Raw genomic sequence first — 19,322 nt, 5'->3', positions numbered from 1 at the left:
AGAAAAGGGTTTTTTTTCAATGAACACCCATTGCATTTTCATTATCTCTCCAGAGACAAATAATTTATAAAGCCTGGGGGGGTTTTAATCATTGAAATGTTCGAGCTGTTCAAGTGTCTTGGGGTTGTTGCTGCTGCTTTCTGTGCTGTTGATTCTGGGGTTTAATGTCCCATTCCAAATTTTACTTCACAATTTAAACAAAATGCTCTGTTGTGCTCTCCTGCTGATGGGCTTTTTTATTGCTTATGTCCTTTTTTTCCACAGCAGCAGTAGGAGGTAAGTGAGAGAGGTTTCTGCAGTACAGAGCTGGAAAAACAGTAGCAAGCAGAGGTATAAAAAAAAAGTACTAGCCCTTTCTGTCAGCCAGCTTATTCTGCTCTCAGCCCCCATCAGCCTACGTGTTCTTCCACTTCCTTATTAGTAAGTGGGGCCTTAATACACTAAGTCAGAAACACAAGGAGTGAAAGGAAGTTTTGACACCATCAGCTTTTAAGATCTTAGCATAATGCAGTGCAACATAAAGTACCAGCTTCCACAGCTGTAACCCCCAGGATCCAGCAGATAAAAACTAAGGTTTCCTTTTGCACTTAACTATATAAACACTTGCTGCATTTTAGCATCTCCCTTTAGCATGAATCATTGCCATTTGTTTGCTATAGTGTGTACAGATAGTGTGACAAATGTTATTCATAGTTTCACATGTATGCATATGGGTCTACAGGAGCAAAGGGATAATAATTTAGAGCTTTATGAAGGGGAAACTCTGGCTAATGGTTTATTCATTACTCATGGTTTGCTTGAAGCCAAGCAAAATAAACAGAAGTTTGGTAAAAACAGTCAAAAAGAGAGATCACTATAGACCTGTTAGGCTCCCGGAGTGGAGTATGGCAAGACTGGAAAAGTCCCCTCTACCAGCTGTATGTGTAAAAACCTATCCTTTTTAAATCTCACTGAATTACTTAGATGTTACTGTAGTTTATGTGTGTTGGTAATGAATCACAAACATTGACTAAAACCTGGAATCAAGGGTGTGGGAGTGTCCAGGATGCTGAGGAACGATGTGTTCAGAGAGAAAAGACCTACCCTGAAAGGGTGATTTCTGTCTCTTTTACACAGATGATTCAGTTTCTCAGTCAGTCTTTCCCTGCTTCCTAATTCTTTAGTTTTTTGTAGGTGATCGTTTAAGCATTACTGCTTTCTTTAATCATTATTGTTTTCATATTAGTGGCACTCCAGACCTTCACCTCCCATGCTGTCTTGTTCTCCTTCTTACTGACTCCCCTCTGCTCTTGTGTACTTCTCTCTGTATTGTGTCTCTTGATGCATGTCTCTGATCCCTCATTCTCAGGGTCATCTTTTTTTCTCCTCAGTCCTGTGGAGTTTTCTTTTTGTTACTCCTTTTCCTGCAAATGATTGAAACTCATTTCACATGCCTTAGAAATACAGGAGCAAGAATCGGGGCATACTTCAAGGGGAAGACACTTGCACCTGAAAGAATGGATATACGTATCTCAGTATATTTAAATGTGTAATCATTCTTGTGCTGACAGTTTTATGTTAATTCCCTCGTGGCAGAAGTTGCAACATTTGGCGCTTCAGAAAGATGTTCAAAAAAGTTTAGCACCAGACCTTCTTCCCAAAGCAGGATTTCTGCCCTGTGTACTCTCCCTGTGGAAGTCCACGGGAATTTCTTCTGGTTGCTTCTTGCGGTGGCAGGAAAGCAGACTTGTGCTCTCAAAGAGGCAGAAAAGTCCTTCAGAGCAATTGTGTATATTTGCATTAAGTGCTGGTCATAACGAGTGTTTTTGATTCCCAGAGGAGATCCCGCGCTGGAGCTCTCCCTGCTTACCTGTCCGCAGTCACAGGCTCCCTGGAGTTTGCAGTGGCTCTTTGCACCCTCTGCTTTAAGCCTCTGCCCGCGTGGCTTTAGGTATGGGGTAGGGAAGGATGTCCGAGGCTGATTTGTGGCTTCCCCTCCTCCCACTCCCCACCTGCGGGTCTTTTCCAGAGAAAGGGAATAAGGATGCAGGCTTGAAGGGGAGCTCTTCTCATATGCAGACGTAATAGGATCCTCTTCCCACAAAGGATCTCCCTCTCCCAGCGGGGGCAAAGGACCCTGCTCGCTGAGGGGACCCACTGTCCCAGTTAATTAGCTAAGCAGCTGCTGTGTGTTTGAATGGAAAGGAGGGGAGGGAGGTTTTGCTCAGAAGGGGAGCCGGGGCAGCATTCCTTAGAGGCAGCCTGCACATTCCTCTAAAGCAGGCTGCGCCGAGGGTGACATGGGCTCGGCGTGGCACCACCGGGCTTCCCGAAATTTGTAGGCAGCCAGTTGCTTGGCCTCGGGTCCTTTATGTGGGAAAAGTCCTTTTCCTCAGTAAGTTACTCATCGTTTGTCCCTGGATCAGTGGGATAATAAAATACATACCTTGAGTTCACTTGTGATGTATTGCACTAATCAAAGCATAACAATTCACAGAGAGAAAATATCATCAGATTCAGAGAAAAAACCAAAGATTTGTAGTATGCAAAACAGTGTAATCTCAGCAGAAGCAGCAGTTTTGTTAATGCAACAGTGGGCAGTGTGTCTGTGAATGAATCCTTTCTCCATACATTTTTTAGGGGGTCCAGGAGGAAAAAGAGAGTGCCTTGTCTGGCTTATGCATTTATGACTAGCTTTGGTGGACAAAAGCAAAACTAAAAGGAGAGTCTATTCTTGGCATAGGACCAGGTCTTTTCTTAGAGGACTGCTTTAACTTGTTTGACATACAGTCAAAGACTGGCACACTGCACTAATTAGTTTTATATACAGTTGTTCTGTAAATCTGCAGGACTATATATACCCATGGGCTCACTCGAGTAACCCAGTGAAGTCTACCAGGCTGCTTCCTGAAACCTGTTTGCAGGACCGGACCCATATGCCTGACTTTTTGCTGTGCTGTTCATATTTTTTTTTTTACTAGTTTTATAATTCTGTAAATTCATTCAGATAGAATAACACCCATTTAAGATTGAAATGTTTTAGTAATAGATTTGGAAGCATGGTACTTGGTATTTGCAGAAAGAGGTTTTTTTCATTGTTACATTTTTCCTTTAACACACACACACCCTCCCACACCCACACCCCGTCAGTACTGGTGGAAACCTGGGCAGTTCATTTACATTCTGAAAGACTTTTACAGTTAACTCTGACTAATATTTCTTCCTCATGACCACTTAAAATAATGTTTTATTCATTGGTGCAGGGGCAAGAATTAAATCTTTAGTTTCTAAGTACTAGCCAGTTTGCAAGTGGCTACTGGAAGCCAGAGAATATTGCTACTTCTGTCCCATGCAAGGACTTTAGAAATGAATGGCAGGAAATGTTTCAAATGTTGTTTAATTAGATCTGCACCAGGTACCCTGCTAATGTAATCAAATGTGGAGTTAATCTCCCTTTTATGTTTTTGTAAGGAAAGGAGCTTCATCTTTAAATTATAGTTTAAAGAAAAGAGGCATGGATGGGAGATGTGGAGGTCATTCAGGCAGCAGCAACTGAAGCAGAGCAACTCCCATTTGTGCTCAGCCAGATGTTCATGAGCTTTTGCCAACAGCTCAAAAGGCTGATGCTATATAAATTACTATATCCCAGGGACGAATTCAATGGGTGTGATGGAAGAGGAAGGGAGGATGATGGTACCCTGTCGGTCAGAGGTCAGGTGTAACACATGGGACTGAACCAAGCAATACTCAGCCAGTTCTGTGTTTTCTTTTATTGTTGTGGATTGAAAACACTCATTTTCCCTTAGAGAGCAGAAGTCAGTACCTTCACTAATAATATAAAGACCAATTATTATTTTCTTTAAAACATTCCTTTTCCCGTGTACTCAAGAGTTTAATACCCAATGACACTTAAGTCTGTGATGGTCATCTTTGAAAATATAGAATCTCCCTTGAGAGCTACCAGTGCAGTGGCCTGATATAGTAAAGATCTTTAAAGGCTTCTCTTGCTTTCTGAAAAGATGCTGATGGCCAACTGTCTCCCTTCCACTGCCGTATTTGTACCAAATTCACCTTGAGAAATCCCTTTTCACCTAAAGTGAATTGTTTTCCTTTCCTTTCTAGAAAAGTAATTTTTACAAAAGTAAAAGCAAACAAACCCCCAGAGTAATAAATGATGGGTTTATTTTAGAACATGAAGCCTTCTCTTGATCCAAGTGCTGCTGTTGCAGGGAAGTAGGCCACTTGTAAGTCTCCATCTCTCATGCATGTCTGTTTGTATCACAAGTCAGGTTATCTTTGATGCTCTGCCTGTAGAAAGAAGTGGTGAGCTAAGGGAATCTTTTCACCTTTCAAGAATATATACCTGCCTGTTATGATGTGAAGGGTGTTTGAACAAATGTTACTCTTGCTTCTTAACAGAAAGGTAAATAAAACTCAAGCCCGTACCAGTACCTGGTTTTCTGTCAGATAGTTTCGAAATAGTTGATTCTGATTCTGAATGTTTGAGGTGGGCAGTGCTGATACTTTTTAGTTTCTCGGGGTGACCTACAGCCTACAGATAAAAATCAGGGTTTCAAAGTTAGTGAAGTACCAATTTATCATCCCAAACTGTATTGCTTAATCGGTGGGAAGCCCATGGAGGGACAGAGTGCCTTTTCTTTCATAAAATAAAGAAATAAGCAGTGCCCTCTAGTGTTCCTTAACAGCAGAGGGAACCACCAGGAGAACTGTATATCATCTAGGTACCTGCAATCAAACCTGTTTCACAGCTGCAGAAGGAGCTCTTTATTTCTTGAAGAAAAGTAGTAAAAAAAGAACTGCAATACCATAGCTTATCAGGACATAACTGTCAGACACGCAGTCATTAATAGGTAGATACAGTCAGAAAGCTCAAACTCTCTGACCTGTTTCATCTTCTCTGATCTTGAAGGGTATGAGTGTAGTAGGTCTCCAACTTGTACCTGGGAAAGGATGGGAGGTGTGTTTCACCAAAGGGCCAGAGGCTCACGAAGTCTCAGGGAGGGGTGGAGCAGCGAGTGTTCCTGCCTGAAGTTCAGAGATTCAATTTCTGGCATAAAGCCATCCTGGTGTACATATTCAAGCGCATCTACAACACATTATAGCAAGACAGTGAGCAGGTAGGACAAGCTGAAAACTTTGGGCTGTCCTTGGAGCCCCTCAGAAGTTTTTGATTCGGGTGATAGTAGCAGGTTGGACTCCTGTCTCCAAGTTGTAGATATCACTTGTTTTGGTTAAAGACAACTCCGCCAGGGATGCACTATGGGAATTACAGTCAACTGTTTGCTTTAGCATGGAAGGCTATTTCTCAGTCTGCTTAAAAGAGCGCAACATTGTAAGTTGCTAATGTAAAACAGCAAGCATTGAAAAGCATTTGCTATCTTGTTTCTGAGTTGTCTTCACTCTGAAAACATTGCAAGCAAATGTGCCTTTCCCTCTCTGTTTTTTTAATTTGATTTTCTACTGTAGAAAAAGAGCTTATGACTGACTATTGTCTTTCAGTTTCTGCTGATATATTTTCATAGCCTTGGTTGCAGTCTGGGGCTTTTAGGAATGAGCCCCAAGGTCTCTGTGCCATTAAAGTTACTGTTGACAAACGGGTATTGTGTAAGGCCTTGAGAGCATCTTGCCAAGTGTCCCTGAGATGTAATCTGCTGTATACATTTATCACTTTCTGAAAAACAGCACACAGAAACACAACAAAAATACTAATGCAGTACCTTGGCTTAAGCAGGCTTTCGTGCCCTGGGGGAGATTCACCCTGGACTATGGTTTCCTAAATGAAAACATTTTCTGATGTGGCATGACTCCAAGGAGTGACCATCTCACTTTCCTCCTTGGGTTAAGCTCCGTGAATGTTTCTGATGGCTACCAGCACTGTAAGAAGTGGGTGCCAAGACTTATATAGATGGTCAGTATATTGCCGTGTGTAAGAGCATCAGGTGAAGAGGTTAGGAACTTGTATTTCTGAGCTGATTCAACAAGAGCAGCTGCACATGAGGAGGGATCTGCGAATGTACATTGTCTCTGTGGAGCTTGCTCCACCCTGGTAGGAGATGTCAGAAATGAGATGATTTACCTGGGCTGTTGCTTCTCAAAAGGGGTGTCAGACAAGCTGAAACGTTTGTGATACACACTGCTGTCTTGCTGCCACTGCTGTTTCCAAACTGGATGGTTCCAGTAGTTGTTGATTCTTCCGCTCTAATGATAGACCCTTTTTTGAGCTGCAGTTAATAACTTCTGTCCTCTGCTACATGCCAGCAGGAAGAGCATTGTTTGTGCTGATTGCCAAGGATGCCGTCACACTCTGTGACACAACCAAGAATAAAAATGTTCAGCATTGTTCCTCTGAGATGTACCAAAAATCTGCATGCACCAATGAAAGCAACCAGTGTTACGGTATCATAACAGTGGTTCGTTAGGACTTTACCATGGGCTGGGATGATGATTGTTCCTATTTAAGACCCAGACCAACAGATGGCATTTGTTAGGACGCTGATATTTATGTACAAAGTTGCCAGCATTTTAAGAAATGGTGCCTCTCTTGATTAAGATGATAATGTACTGCCTTGTTTGGAGACATTCTGCTTGTAATGATGCTGGTGAATTATGAATAGAGGGAAATTAGTAATAACAAGTGCCAGATGAGGGTATCTTTCAAAGAGGAGTATTTTGTGTAATATGGCATGTAAAGTTGACGGACTGGGTCTTAAAAGACCTTTATTATTCTTTAAGCTTTCCTGACAAAATTACTCTATCCTGCCAAGAAATGTAGTTTCACATGCCAGTGTGTTTTTAAGCAAGAGTAATTAAAGTATGCCTCTAAGTTTATGGCTTGAAGTGAAATCTGTTCCTCCAATGTTTTGTCAGGAATCTATAAACAGTGCAAGGAAGGAGACAACTTATAACAACAATAGTTTTGCCAAATCTACACATTCTGCCTTTGAAATCAGAGGCAATTAGGGATGACTAAAACTACTTTCAAAGTTGTTTTTTTTTTTTTAAAGTGTGACTTTTGCTGAAGTTTTACTTCACATTTTTCCTTTGGTTGAAGATGACTGTTGGGAATAAGAAATGTTTTTTTTTTAAATTAAAACCTGCCGCCTTTGATTGAAGTAAAAAATGATTACTGGGTTGTAAATGCATTGAAGCTTCAAATGCTAGGCCCTTTTTTGTAACTTCCTGAGAGATGGAAATAAAATTTAATTTTATTTTGTAGTGTAAAGTAGTAATTAAAAGAGAACTAGTCAAGAGGAAGTAAGAAATAAAAATTTGGAGTTTGAAATTTCATTCTCTCATAAGAATACTCTGTCTCCATGAGCATTTCATCTCATGAGCTGCTGGCTGCTGTCCATTGCAGAGAAGGTCCTTTCATGATGATCTGTGGGTGACACAAAGTGCGTCATGGGAGCTGACTGTGAAGATTTGATTTTCCTTTGTAATTGTCCTCAGATTGCATTAGTGTAAGAAAATTCAGTTTAGGACTGCAGAAATGTTGCATAACGTCTCTGTCAGGTACGCCAAATGTAGTAGACCAGGAAGACTGGAAGAGCATGCCCTCTGCTGCATCCATGCATAGTCACAAGTCACTTTCAAATACACAATAATAAACTTAAAATGTACTGTCCAAAACTTCTTCCAAAGGAGCAAATGTTGTGGCAGGGTTCAGAAAGATAGAAAAGTTATTTTGTCATCTTTAAATTATTTCTATGAGTATGTATTAGTAGGGGAATAAATGAAGTAATATGTTTCAGTATTGGATGATGAAAAGAAGGCTTCTGCTTCATTTAGAAAAAGATCAAGATCAGTTTTCATGAGAATAAAACACTGTTTTGAATTATGCTTAGAACAGACTGTCCGACTATTTCTGGTATTAACGTTGATTGCCATTGCAGAAAGGATTTAACAATAGAAAGATGAGAACATGAGAAAAGAATGTCTAGAGGGAAGGCAGTCAAGGATGGGATTCAGTGGCTCTAGCTTTGATAACAAAAGCAAAGGGTGCTCTTAGTTGAGACTTTTGAGACTAATCTGGTACTTTCAGTAAACCTTAAATTTATCTTAATGCAGAAAGAGCAGTTTTTCTAGCCATTCTCAAAAATTCCTCAGAGCATTGTTTCTCACTGATCTTGTTAAAGGCATTGTAAATTTACCTGGGAGATCTCATCCAAAATTATGGATGACTAAACCCTGAATTTACTTGCGCTTTTTAAATGAACGAGTATATATATATATATAAAAATAAATAAATATATAAAAATAATAAAGCTTTATTTAACAGCAGTCTACATAATTGGAAATAGGAATTATGACATTTCCACTCTAACTCTTTTGAAATCAGTACTGTATTTTTACCATGTTTTCAGTTTTATTTATATTGAATTTTTTTCTGTTGTCTTTTTTTTTTTCCCCCCCAGAAAAACTTTACAATTCCAATGGACGGGAGCTGAGACGGGCACTTTTCTCCTTGAAACAAATATTTCAGGTGAGCATATAATGGCTGCCCATTCTGTGATTTTAACATGAATTTTTTTTAATGTAGGGAATAACTTACAGTTTCTGGCAAAAGAGAATTTTAAGACTTCATTTGTAATGTGCAATTAGCCAATTGCTTCTTAGGTCTTTTCTCTTTATGGTCTGCAAGCCTTCCCCTGTTCCTTCAGTCTTTCAGAAGGCAGGACCAGATGTGGAATAATGGTAGAGTTAGTTGTTGGAACCTGCCAGAAAATTAGAAAATGGGGACTTTTAGATGGAAACTTAGGCTGCTTGTTAGACAGTGGCATACTTCTGTATTGGGAAGACTGGGAGGCAGGTATGAAAATAGAAAACCATGGGTTGAAGTGATGGTCCAACATTAGCCAAATAATTGACAAGTAAACTATGCTTAAGCCACATCAAAAACTGGAAAAGTATGTGAGAGACATGGGACAGATCTGATGAGGAACCAAGATGTAGAAGGAGACCTCTGAAGGTGTTAGAATTTAGAGTGAGTTTAGAGGAAATTATTTACTGATTAGCCAAAAGGATGCTTTGTAGAGCTGAGGAGGTAATGGTAGCGACTGCTCAGTTTAAGGAAAGGCATGGATTTGAATGTGAGTGTTCATTATGGAAAAGGCCTGAAATCAACAGGATTCTGTGGGGAAATAGCCAATGCGATAGACAAGTGATGTGGATGATAAAAAAGTTAATTGAATAGAAAAGCATGGATTTTAGGTTGGTTTTACTGGATAAGGAGAAGGACTTTGGAAAGTTGCAGGACTGGAAGGAAACTTCTTGCAGAGAACAGGTCAGGAAAAATGAAAAGAAAATGTTCGTGTGAACTAGAGCATACTGCCAATGTGATCCTAAAATGGAATACAGGATGACACATTCCATTTCTATCAGTAAATATAAGTGAACTTAATAAGAAAAGCACCTTTTTACTTTACTAACAGGTCCAAATGGAGGATGACAACCTATGTTTTACAGCTACAACATGTAGGTGCAAGTGTTTCACGCTGTTAGTTTAGTATTTTTTGCTTTGTTTTAAACAGACATTTATTTTTAGGAAGAATAACAAAGTTATGCAAATTTCCAAAACACATAATGCTTTTTGCAGATTTCAAAGTTGAGCATTCAGAATTTAGAAAATGCCAGAATGAAGATATTTCTGAAGACTAGAAGTAGATTGTGAAGGGTGAACCATTTATTGGAAAATTTTGGTAATTGAAGGTGTCTTCTGGGTCAAAAAAAAAAGTACCATGAATTTTGAAACTTTTGGACAATGAAAGAGTTCCAGCTCCAAAACAGTCTGGTCATCTCATGGCAACAGATTGGGAGAGCCATTGTCTCTTCAAGGCATTCCCAGGGAAAGACCAAGTGAATGATGGAAGCTGAGTTTTCCTGTGAGCTTGTCAAGCAGATGGACTGTGCGCTCAGAGGAAATTAGGCAGGTTTCCAAGAGCCTTCTTTGTTTCTTCTCTTTTTGTTCATCTCAACTGTTTCTGGGAAGTAGTTGTATTTCTCTGAATTTATGTATTCCACAGGTTAATCTGGGCACTTGGGCATATTTAGCAATAAATAATAAGTCTCTCTTCCCACCCATGCCATACCTCCCATTCCTTCCGTGATGACTTTTCCCAGTTTGGGTATTCACAAATATTCTCCTCCATGTATCTTATTTGAAGTCTAGTAGGTGTTTCTGAGCACATAGTGCTCTGTGCTTTCCGTGAACACACCAGTAAGATCTGTCTTCCAGCTGATTTACATAGAAATGTGTTTTAAATATTTATCCTATTAAATGTAATTGGAGTTGACTAGGTTGAAGAGGAATGAGAGAAAGGGGAAAAGCGATGCGCACAAACCCATATCAATGTGTGAATTTAGTTTTTAAGTGAAGCCTGTCTGACAGTTTCAGAATATAATTTTCCTCGAAGAATTCAACTTCCCTGCTTCCTAATATATATGGTACGGAAAGGACTTTGGGAATTATCTATTACCACTTTAAGTAGCTACTTCTGGTAGAACGGTGGATGTTTGTTAAACAAATGTACCCTTCTGAAAATCTTCTTATACTCTCAAAATACAGGTTTTCATTAGTGGATAATTGAGAGAAATTTTCCTCAGGCTGGAGAGTGTTCATATCATATGCTTAAATACTTGAAGCAGTACACTTCAAACTGTAAAATGAGACCCTGTATGATTTAAGCATCTGTGTTCACCTTTCAACTTCGATGTCATTGGCAACAGTTACCGTCATTGCTAAGGGCAACTCTTGAATATCATTTTAGTTTATCTCATAATGAACCATGAGTCAGTGTAAGATGATTTTTATATCTGTTTTAGAAAGAAAAGCTGTTTCAGTTTTTTAGTAAAGAAAAATACAAGTTAAGATATATTGTAGAACAAACAGTATTGCCCAAAAGGTCATACTTGGTTTATTTTTTTTTGTCGATGACATTAAAGTGTGTCAGTATTAGAAAACTATCATTATGTTAAAAGGTAAGTTTTTTAAAATATATTTTTCAACATAAATACTCATTTGATTTTGTATCTTATTATATTTAGTATTTTAAATTCCTTAAGAGTATAATATTTTGGAAGAAAAATGTTGAGTTCAAAACCAGTCTTTATTTTAATTCTAACAAATTTTCAGAGTGTTATGGAGACTTCATCATGTCTTTAAGTGCCAAGACAGTTCATACCATCATGTTTTTATAATCATTTCATCATAGCTGAGTTAATTTGGCACAATTCTGAGTCCCTATCATTTTTATTTTAGGGAGTTTCAAGGTAACGCGCAGTCTTTTATTTGCATTAAGTGGGAACAGGCCCAAGTTTTACATCAAATAGAAATTCCAAATAGTCAGAGCTCTTGGTTTTTCACGCGAGGCCTCAGCAAAGCTTAGCAGTGTTTGGCAAAAGCAATGCCTTTGTTTCAGATTTTAAATGAAAGATTCATTTGACAAGTACAAGCTTGGAATTTCTCTTTGGTTTCTTCTGATGGGCTGTTTTTGGCAAAATGATAAAGGTTGTGCGGAGTATTTTTCTTTAACGGTAACGTTATTCTGTTCCTGTCATTCATTCTGAAGGGTTAAGATAGCCACACTCATCATCTTTTGCTGGACTGTGCTGCAGTATTCTTCTGATTTACCAGTATGCTTTTTGATGAACAAATTTACAGAGTAAGGAGACTAATGTTCAGACTAGAAGTATATGAAGCACTTGACCTTAAAAGTACTGAAAAAAGATACACAGATATAACTGACAACCTGTTGGAGTACAGTTTAGCTCCCTTTGAATGTATTTTCTGACAAACTTCTGAGCTGCCTAGCTGTTGCGTTTATCAGAGATTCATGAATTTTGTGCAGAGTCCTAAAACTCCCAAAGGCATCTAGGGCAGAATCCAGCTGAACATGGCGCTTATAAAGTCAGGGCTGAAAAACATTCTTGCATTTCCTGATTGTGATGTCGTAAGAGATACAAAAATACAGCTGCTTAAACCATTTAATTCAGTATCAATCTTAAAAAGCAGAAAAATTGGGTACAAGCACTATAATATATATATAAATAGTACTGTGCAATTTATTTGATATTAAAAAAAATATTTATCAAGACCTCTGATACAACTAGATGTAATATAAAGCAAGCATGTTTTAGAACCTATAAACGAAAGATGTTTTAGAACCTATAAACAAAACTGTGCCTTGTAGTTGCAAATCATTACAAACCATAGTTTCAAATCGTGCTGATTGCATCATTTCAAAATATGAAACAACTGGATAAGAATATGGTGGTGTAAGAAAAATAAGGAAGCTATAAAGCATGTTTCAAGTCTGTTGAAATCTATAATAATATGTAAATCTGTTTTTTAAAGTTTTGGAAAATATTTTTAATCTATCAATGCATTAGGTTTTCTAGACAGCAGACCTAAAGGATATATTTTAAAGTGTTGAGGAAAAAAGCCAGTTTTCATTTAGGACTGTTTTCCCCACTGTTATTTAACAAATGCAGGATATCTCCTATTATTTTTCCTGAGGAGCCTATATTCCTATTTTGTGTTCTGATCAGAATATCAAGGGATGCAGTTACAAAATTCTCTTACAGAATTTTCTTCTATTGTTAAGAAATTCATTAATCATTGAACAATTGAGCTTTGTGTAAAACATCACAAAGAACAGCTATGTAGGGGCCCTGGAAACATTAACTAGAAGGTGTTTGGATAGACACAGCCTTATCAGTGACTGAAATCAAATGTCACACACTTCAGTGTCTAAGGAGTCATCAATCATCCTTAGGAGAGCAGAAGGAGTATTCTGTGTTTGCCTCATTGATCTCAAGGAAGGAGGCTGCTCCTTCCCCTCTTGCAAGCATGACTGATGACTCCTGAGGGTTTGAAGCTATGTGACGCTTGATTTAGGGGCTGCTGTCATCACTTGTGAGGCAGGCTGCCACCTCTCCCCTTTAAAAGCCCTCTTGGAAGGGTTCTTGAGTCATGAAAAAGAGAAACTTTAATTTCTTTCAAAAATCAAATTCACCATAGTTCTGCATAGCAGCTTACGTTATCTGTTTAACACTATTTTACAAAGGATATGTCTCATTACTGTTTAGAGATTATAGATAAAATACATATAACATGTTAAATGTCAAAATCAGTTTCTCAATTTCAGTGGCAAAAAGGCTGTCGTATTCATGTCTAGACAATGTTATGGGTTGAGGTCTAAACAGTTCTTAATGTGACGATAAAATGTGAACTACTTCGGCCACAAAGGTAACCTAAAAACCTGGAAAGCCACCATTATTCCTTCTCTAATCTGCACGAATCTTGGAACTGGAACAGGAAACCTTCTTTTGTATGGAGCCTATCTGCTTTAGCTTCCTCAGGTATGTAACACAATGCAAATGTTTGATCTGTTGCTTAGCTGCCATGAAGAATGCTCCTGGTAGGGTCTGGTCAAGGCAACTTTTCTAGTAATTTTTAATTCTTCTATTAACTGAGAGGAAAAGCCATTGTATTGATGCACCTGCTGTCTACTGAAGGTGCAAAGGATGAAATTCTGTCCCAGCAAGTCAATGGCATAAAACATCTTTAGTCTTAGTGTTATTTTTACCTGGTGGTTGAGTGTATACAGGTAAAAGTATTGTGGTAAACAGGCAGAGGCAGCGACAGCAAATCTTTTTATGTTTGTTTCCTGCTAAATGTTTTGTCTTCATAGGGGGAGGCAACCAAAGCTTTTCTGGCTAATAATTTGTATAGATTAATCTGATATTGAGGTGTGACTTATTTTTGCTTGCTTGCTTCTTGCACTTACGGGTGAAAAAAGTTATCTGGGGGAAAAGATCCTGTAATTATCTGTGCCTTCATTAACTGAAATAATAAAATACTGGAAACAGAAAGTTACTTCCACATGGTTCAACTTGCTGAAATAGTAGCAGAGTTTCTTTTCCATGTCCTTTCTTTCAACCTGAAAGGCGGAATGCATCGGCTTATTGCTCTGTACAACCCAAAGAGGTAGCCCACCATTGTCAGTGGTAGAACTTGATGGTAACTCTGGAACCTTTCTTATGTGAACGTGGCATCGTGGAACTGCAAGTTAGGTGCAGTGAGAGCAGTAGAAGCAAGCATTATAGTGTCACAGTGAGATGGCTTTCTACCTGCAGCTCCCTCATCTGATATAGGAATCAGGAAGGTTAGTTAAAGTGGTGATGTTAATGACCAATGTCACTGAAGAAGCAAAACACCATGTTCAGAGAAAAGAGGAAACAGAGCTTTCTTGGAGAAGATGGTGAATATCAGGCAGGATCACAATGATTTGACCTTGGTAACTGAAGCAAGCAGACTTAAAATAAGAACTGAAGTGCAGCATGGGAGCAACTTTGCTGTGCAGGCTAAGAACCCTTCCCTCTCTAAATTTTGTCTTTAATCGACTTAAGCTACGAGTGATTCTTTGGAGGTCTTGGTTACATCCACTGAAAATACTTTTGTTTTCATCTTAGAGGTGCAGACTTCTGTTTCCTTCATTATATGTATGTGCCAATCAATCGTGTGTTTTACAGAATGATTATCTATCAGAAAAGTTTAAACATGATAGACATGTAGGCTGATTTTTCTCCTTGGTCTTCTAAGAATTTGGTGTATATATCCAAAAGGAAGAAAACTCTTTATGAAGGGAAATGCAAAATCTTAAAGGAGCAGTTCTTCATTCATATACAAATAAGTTGCATCTACTAAGGAAGAAAAAGTAATAAATGAATGGGAAATGGGTGGTAATAAATGATGTATTGGACCTTGATAAAATAATACAGTTATGAGCTAAAAGTTTTTGGGTTTAAATTTATCCTTTTCTTATGGATGCTCAATAGGAAAGAGCAATTATTCAAAGAAGTTACTTTAATTTCACTAGACAAGTTTGTTTGTTTGTTTTTTAAAAAGGGAAAACATAAGAGATTGCTAAGAAAGTTTAAACATTTAAATCCTTTTATAAATGCATGCAATATTTGTTGTCTATCTTCTACCACAGTTTTTCTTCTGGGTTTTTTTGGGTGTTTTTATTGGTTTTTTTTCTGGAACTTGATGCTATAAACATACCTTAACTGTGTCTAATAAACACTGATTTGACTCTGAGGAATCTCAACAAATCTAATCAAGCAGGATTTGATACTTGTCTACTACTTATTTCCTCAAGATTTTTTTTTCATATGCTGCAGGACAGCTACTGGGATACCTACATGGTTAATGCTGGGTAGATTGGGTATCTGCACACCTGTCATTTGAGGAATTTGAGAAAGACTTTGAGAAGTCTTTGCATTACTGAAAAGTTATTTATATGAATGTCTTGTTTCAGGTTTTATATATTTGTAAAAATGTGAATAGCTGAAAAAAAGATGTTTTAACGTCTTATGGGTTAGAGTACTTCCCAGTATTCTCAAGCTTGAAGAAATCCTGTCTGTAAGAGAATTGCATACGTGTATCAAGATATAAAATACTGGTTAATTTTTCACTTTTTTTAATTTTCAAAGTAATGTTAACTATTAAAACATTTATTTTGCCCCCATGTATTCTTTCAACTATCCAAAAGAATCTGCAGAAAGGCTTGCAATTTAAAGTGTGTCCCTATGTGAAGGAGGTGTGAAATAATAACTGTTGCAGCTTTTCTGTTTTGCTAACAAGAAACACTGACAAATACTGTATTTGTTTTGCTGGTATTTTTAGCACAATACAAAATGTGTTCTTGAGAAACAGCATTTTTTTTATTTATTTCCTGGACTTGAGGGTATTTCAGAGGGGAGACTACAGGGAATTAATGACTGTAAAGCAAACACTTCGGGGTGAATTTCTGTATCTATTTATTGGTACCAAGGTGGAAATCAATAATAAGTAAGTGTGGTCTGTATTTGAAATGTTTTCAACTTGGAAAGAAAAAAAATACATTATTTTTTTAATACTTAAGTTGTGTAGCGTTATCGTTAGCTGGCATCGATGTGCTTAAAAGGCTGGCAAAAAAATTGCTGGCATTTGGTGATTGCTGCTTAGGCAGCTTGTCTCATGGCAAGGATGTGCAACAGAATTGATACTTAAGGGTGAATTGTCTTTGTAATCATCACTTGAAGCCCAACTTTGCATTGCAGGCTGCTTAAATATATTACCTCACTGAAAGTAAAAGGGGGATGGTCATTTCCAGGTATTGTTGCAAAATGTTGCTCCATGTAAATAGATGGGAGAATAGGAAAAAAGAGAACAATGTAAAAATACTGATGTCTTTATATCATGTTATGGTCACTCTTCTACACAGATGTACATGTGACGAGTTGGGAAGGTGTAAAGGGTGGGGGAGGGAAGCGAATAAGGAGTGTGGCGTCAGCACGAAGTTGTGCAGGGAAAACCGTGGAGGGCAGAGGAGCGGAAGCTGTGGCACAGCTGGTGAGGGCCGTAAAGCGACTGAAGTCTATTTGAAATTGACAGAGATAGCAAGGGGAAGGAAGTTCCATTGAAGGACAAACTGGCTGCTTGGTCCCTGTCAAACCCGTCACCACTAAAATGCTTCTGCCACTGCCTCAGTTACCTCTAGCAGCTGACTGCAGTTTTATGAACATCCCAGTCCAGGGCACCCATGTTCTAGATGTGCTGGTGGGATCCTGGGGGAAGGAAAACAGCAACTGCACTTGCCTAGCACCCGTATCTTGGGATAGTTTCTGAGTTGCCAAGTGTCAGGGAATGAAAAGACTTGTTTGAAGAGATGGACTCTTTGTCACAGAAGACTCTCTTCTGCTGCCCCAGAGAGCTGTATTTGGTTCATCTTCTAAAAGTAGTGTCCTGGCTCAAAGTCGAGCTGAGATTGCATGGCTTAATGCAAGATTTGCCTGCTTAAGCACTGGCTCATCCGGTCCATACATAGAATTGTGTTGTAGCTGCTTAAATAATTTAGGTTGAACCGGCAATACTATCCTGAGGGACTCATAGGGCTTAAGTTTATGTATGTTTGTGTGTGTGTGTGTGTATATGTGCATGTGTGTGTTTTTGGAATTATTTCTTTGTAGATTTGCTTGCAATAGATGACTTGGATTTTAAAATGGACTGAAATAAACAGTGACAATTGAATTAGATAGTATCAGGCACTTCTGGATTGGCAATCTAGTATTTTAATTATATGAATAATTATGGAGTCCATAGAACAGAACTATAGTTTAAAGTGTGGGAAAGTAACTATAAATTATATCTTGGCAGTCTATGCTCCTTCAATCACTTCCTGACTATGTTTACTCAGTTTTCAAGCCAAAATGAGCTTTTCTAACTGCAAACATTGCAAGCCAATCTTGATCTATAAAATGCAACCTGTTGCTTAAGCCAGTAAAAAAGCTGGGCTCCAGAAACGATCTGGGATTTCTGTTTCTAATAAAGCCACGGCATAACTCTTTTATTACTACATCATTGTAGTCTTGTCAATGGGAGTAATTATTTTGCTGGTAACCGTAGCAGATGTGATGCATACTGAAGGCAGGTAGCGATAGTTAAAAATATTCTTCTGGAGACTTTATTGTATTGTATTTCTAATGTAGACTCAGATCACAGACCTAGGTAGCTGAAAGGAAGGCTGAGAGGAATTGGCTGTTAGTTTTCTGTTGCCACAGGGACAAAGCATCATATAAGCATTTGAAATTATACGGGGAACCTGTGGACATGAAGGATGTCAGGTAATGAAAATGCATTCTGGTCATAAACCTGGACTGCCACATTGCTACTGCTACCCAGGGCAGTCAGGTTAGGAGCCAAGCTATGGGGTTCTTTGGGTTTTTTGGTTATTTTTTTGTATACATGAGGGTTTGCCAGAGCCAGACCAGAGGATGCTTGGGAAAGAAGATCAGTAGAATTCTATTCTCCGTGTACTATTAGGAGTAGGAAGGGTGGGACAAGCACCTACCCATCATTGATGCTGTTGCTAACAGAAACCTGGATTTTATCATTCTGCCTTTATTCACTTAGTAATAGAGGAGATTTTTCAAGTATATTGGGCAGTAGTCCTGCATTTTACTGTCTTGTAGTGGAGCGCCAGATTTCTTGTCATCTGAGATTTATGCCAGCAAAAGCCTGCAGTCACACATGGTTTGCTCTTTGACCTGCTTCCTCCTTCCTCCCTTTCCTCAGCAGTCAGCTGCTGTCCCTCCGCATCTAATTTACATCCCCAAATGAATGAAGCTTAATCCTCCTAAAACCAGCTGAACTTTGTGATCCTATCTTGACTAAAAGGAAAAGGGTGAAAAAAAAAAAAAAGTCACTTCTAAAGTGGATGACCATCATTTATATTTGGGGGCGGACTTTCTGCAAGTGCACTGGCATTTTGGTGATGATGTATTTTTCCTTGTTTTATTTTTTTTTTCATATTGAGCTTAATCATCTGGGATTTCTGTTTCAGTTCTGCCTCCTTGCTGTGTAGCGTCTACTTTTGGCAAGGGAATCTGAGGAAGAGGAGTTTCCAAGGAGACCCTGCTGTGATGTATGAATGTGGAGTGGGGGCAGCACATTTTCCCAATACTATTTCGTAGATAAGCATAGCAATGAGTGAAAATTTCTATAGCTCCCCCTCTTATAAAAGTAGTGATTGTTACTTCAGGAGCCAGGCAGTGTCTGAACGAGCTGTGCTCTGTCTGCCTATAGGACTCTGTACTGGTGTGCTGCCAGCATCTTGTCCCACAAGAATTCAGGCAGCGGGGGAGGATGCTCCTTCTTTTTCAATCTGGTAGAGTTTGCATTTCTCCTTTTATGCTACGTTGCACAGTGAATTGGCAATGTAAATCATGTCTTTTGCCTAGGTGAATTATCACAATGTTAAAATATGAATGCAGTGTATCTTTGCGAAGTTACCATTTTTGGTCTACAGACAAAATCAGAGCTGGCCTGAGAATCAGAGCTTAAATCTCTCTTTATAGGAATGTTGTAGAGTAACAGAGCAGAGAGGGAAGCTCTTCCTCAGATAGAAGGTGAGGTGCATCAACCACTGGAGCTCAGCGTGAATGCAGTCCCCTCCTGTAAGCCCATAGGCAAAACTTAGCCAGAAGATTCTCAGGGCTATGGCTGGTACCCCAGCTGCCTGTGCTGCTCTCAATTCTAGGCTGGATTGCAGCAACTTTTACATTTTGGAAAGTTTGGTCAGTACTGAATGTGATTGCTGGCTCACTCAGAAACACGTCATGTAGAGAGCACAGGCTGGGGAACCCCATGGTTCTTTATTTAAGGAAATGAACATTATAAAGTGTGTGCAAGATTTAACTTTGTTACAAAAACAGGAGAGAGTTGTACAGTGCAGGATTAAATATGGGAATGCTCAAGCAACCAGAAACAATGGGATATC

At 38.7% G+C, this 19,322-nt stretch overlaps 1 protein-coding gene across 4 annotated transcripts in view; it reads left to right on the top strand.

The window, feature by feature from the left end:
• FHOD3 (formin homology 2 domain containing 3) overlaps positions 1 to 19,322 on the top strand; it is a 415,647-nt gene that overhangs the window by 178,880 nt on the left and 217,445 nt on the right. For all 4 annotated transcript variants that reach the window (XM_055705739.1, XM_055705737.1, XM_055705738.1 and 1 more), the window contains exon 4: positions 8,415 to 8,482. In XM_055705739.1, the coding sequence (XP_055561714.1) occupies positions 8,415 to 8,482 (68 nt within the window). The remainder of the gene's footprint in view (positions 1 to 8,414; positions 8,483 to 19,322) is intronic.

This window comes from Falco cherrug, chromosome 3 (assembly GCF_023634085.1).
Source record: "Falco cherrug isolate bFalChe1 chromosome 3, bFalChe1.pri, whole genome shotgun sequence".
Taxonomy (NCBI): Eukaryota; Metazoa; Chordata; class Aves; order Falconiformes; family Falconidae; genus Falco; species Falco cherrug.
The sequence above is the reverse complement of the archived record's forward strand: the minus strand, read 5'-3'. Positions and strand labels throughout refer to the sequence as shown.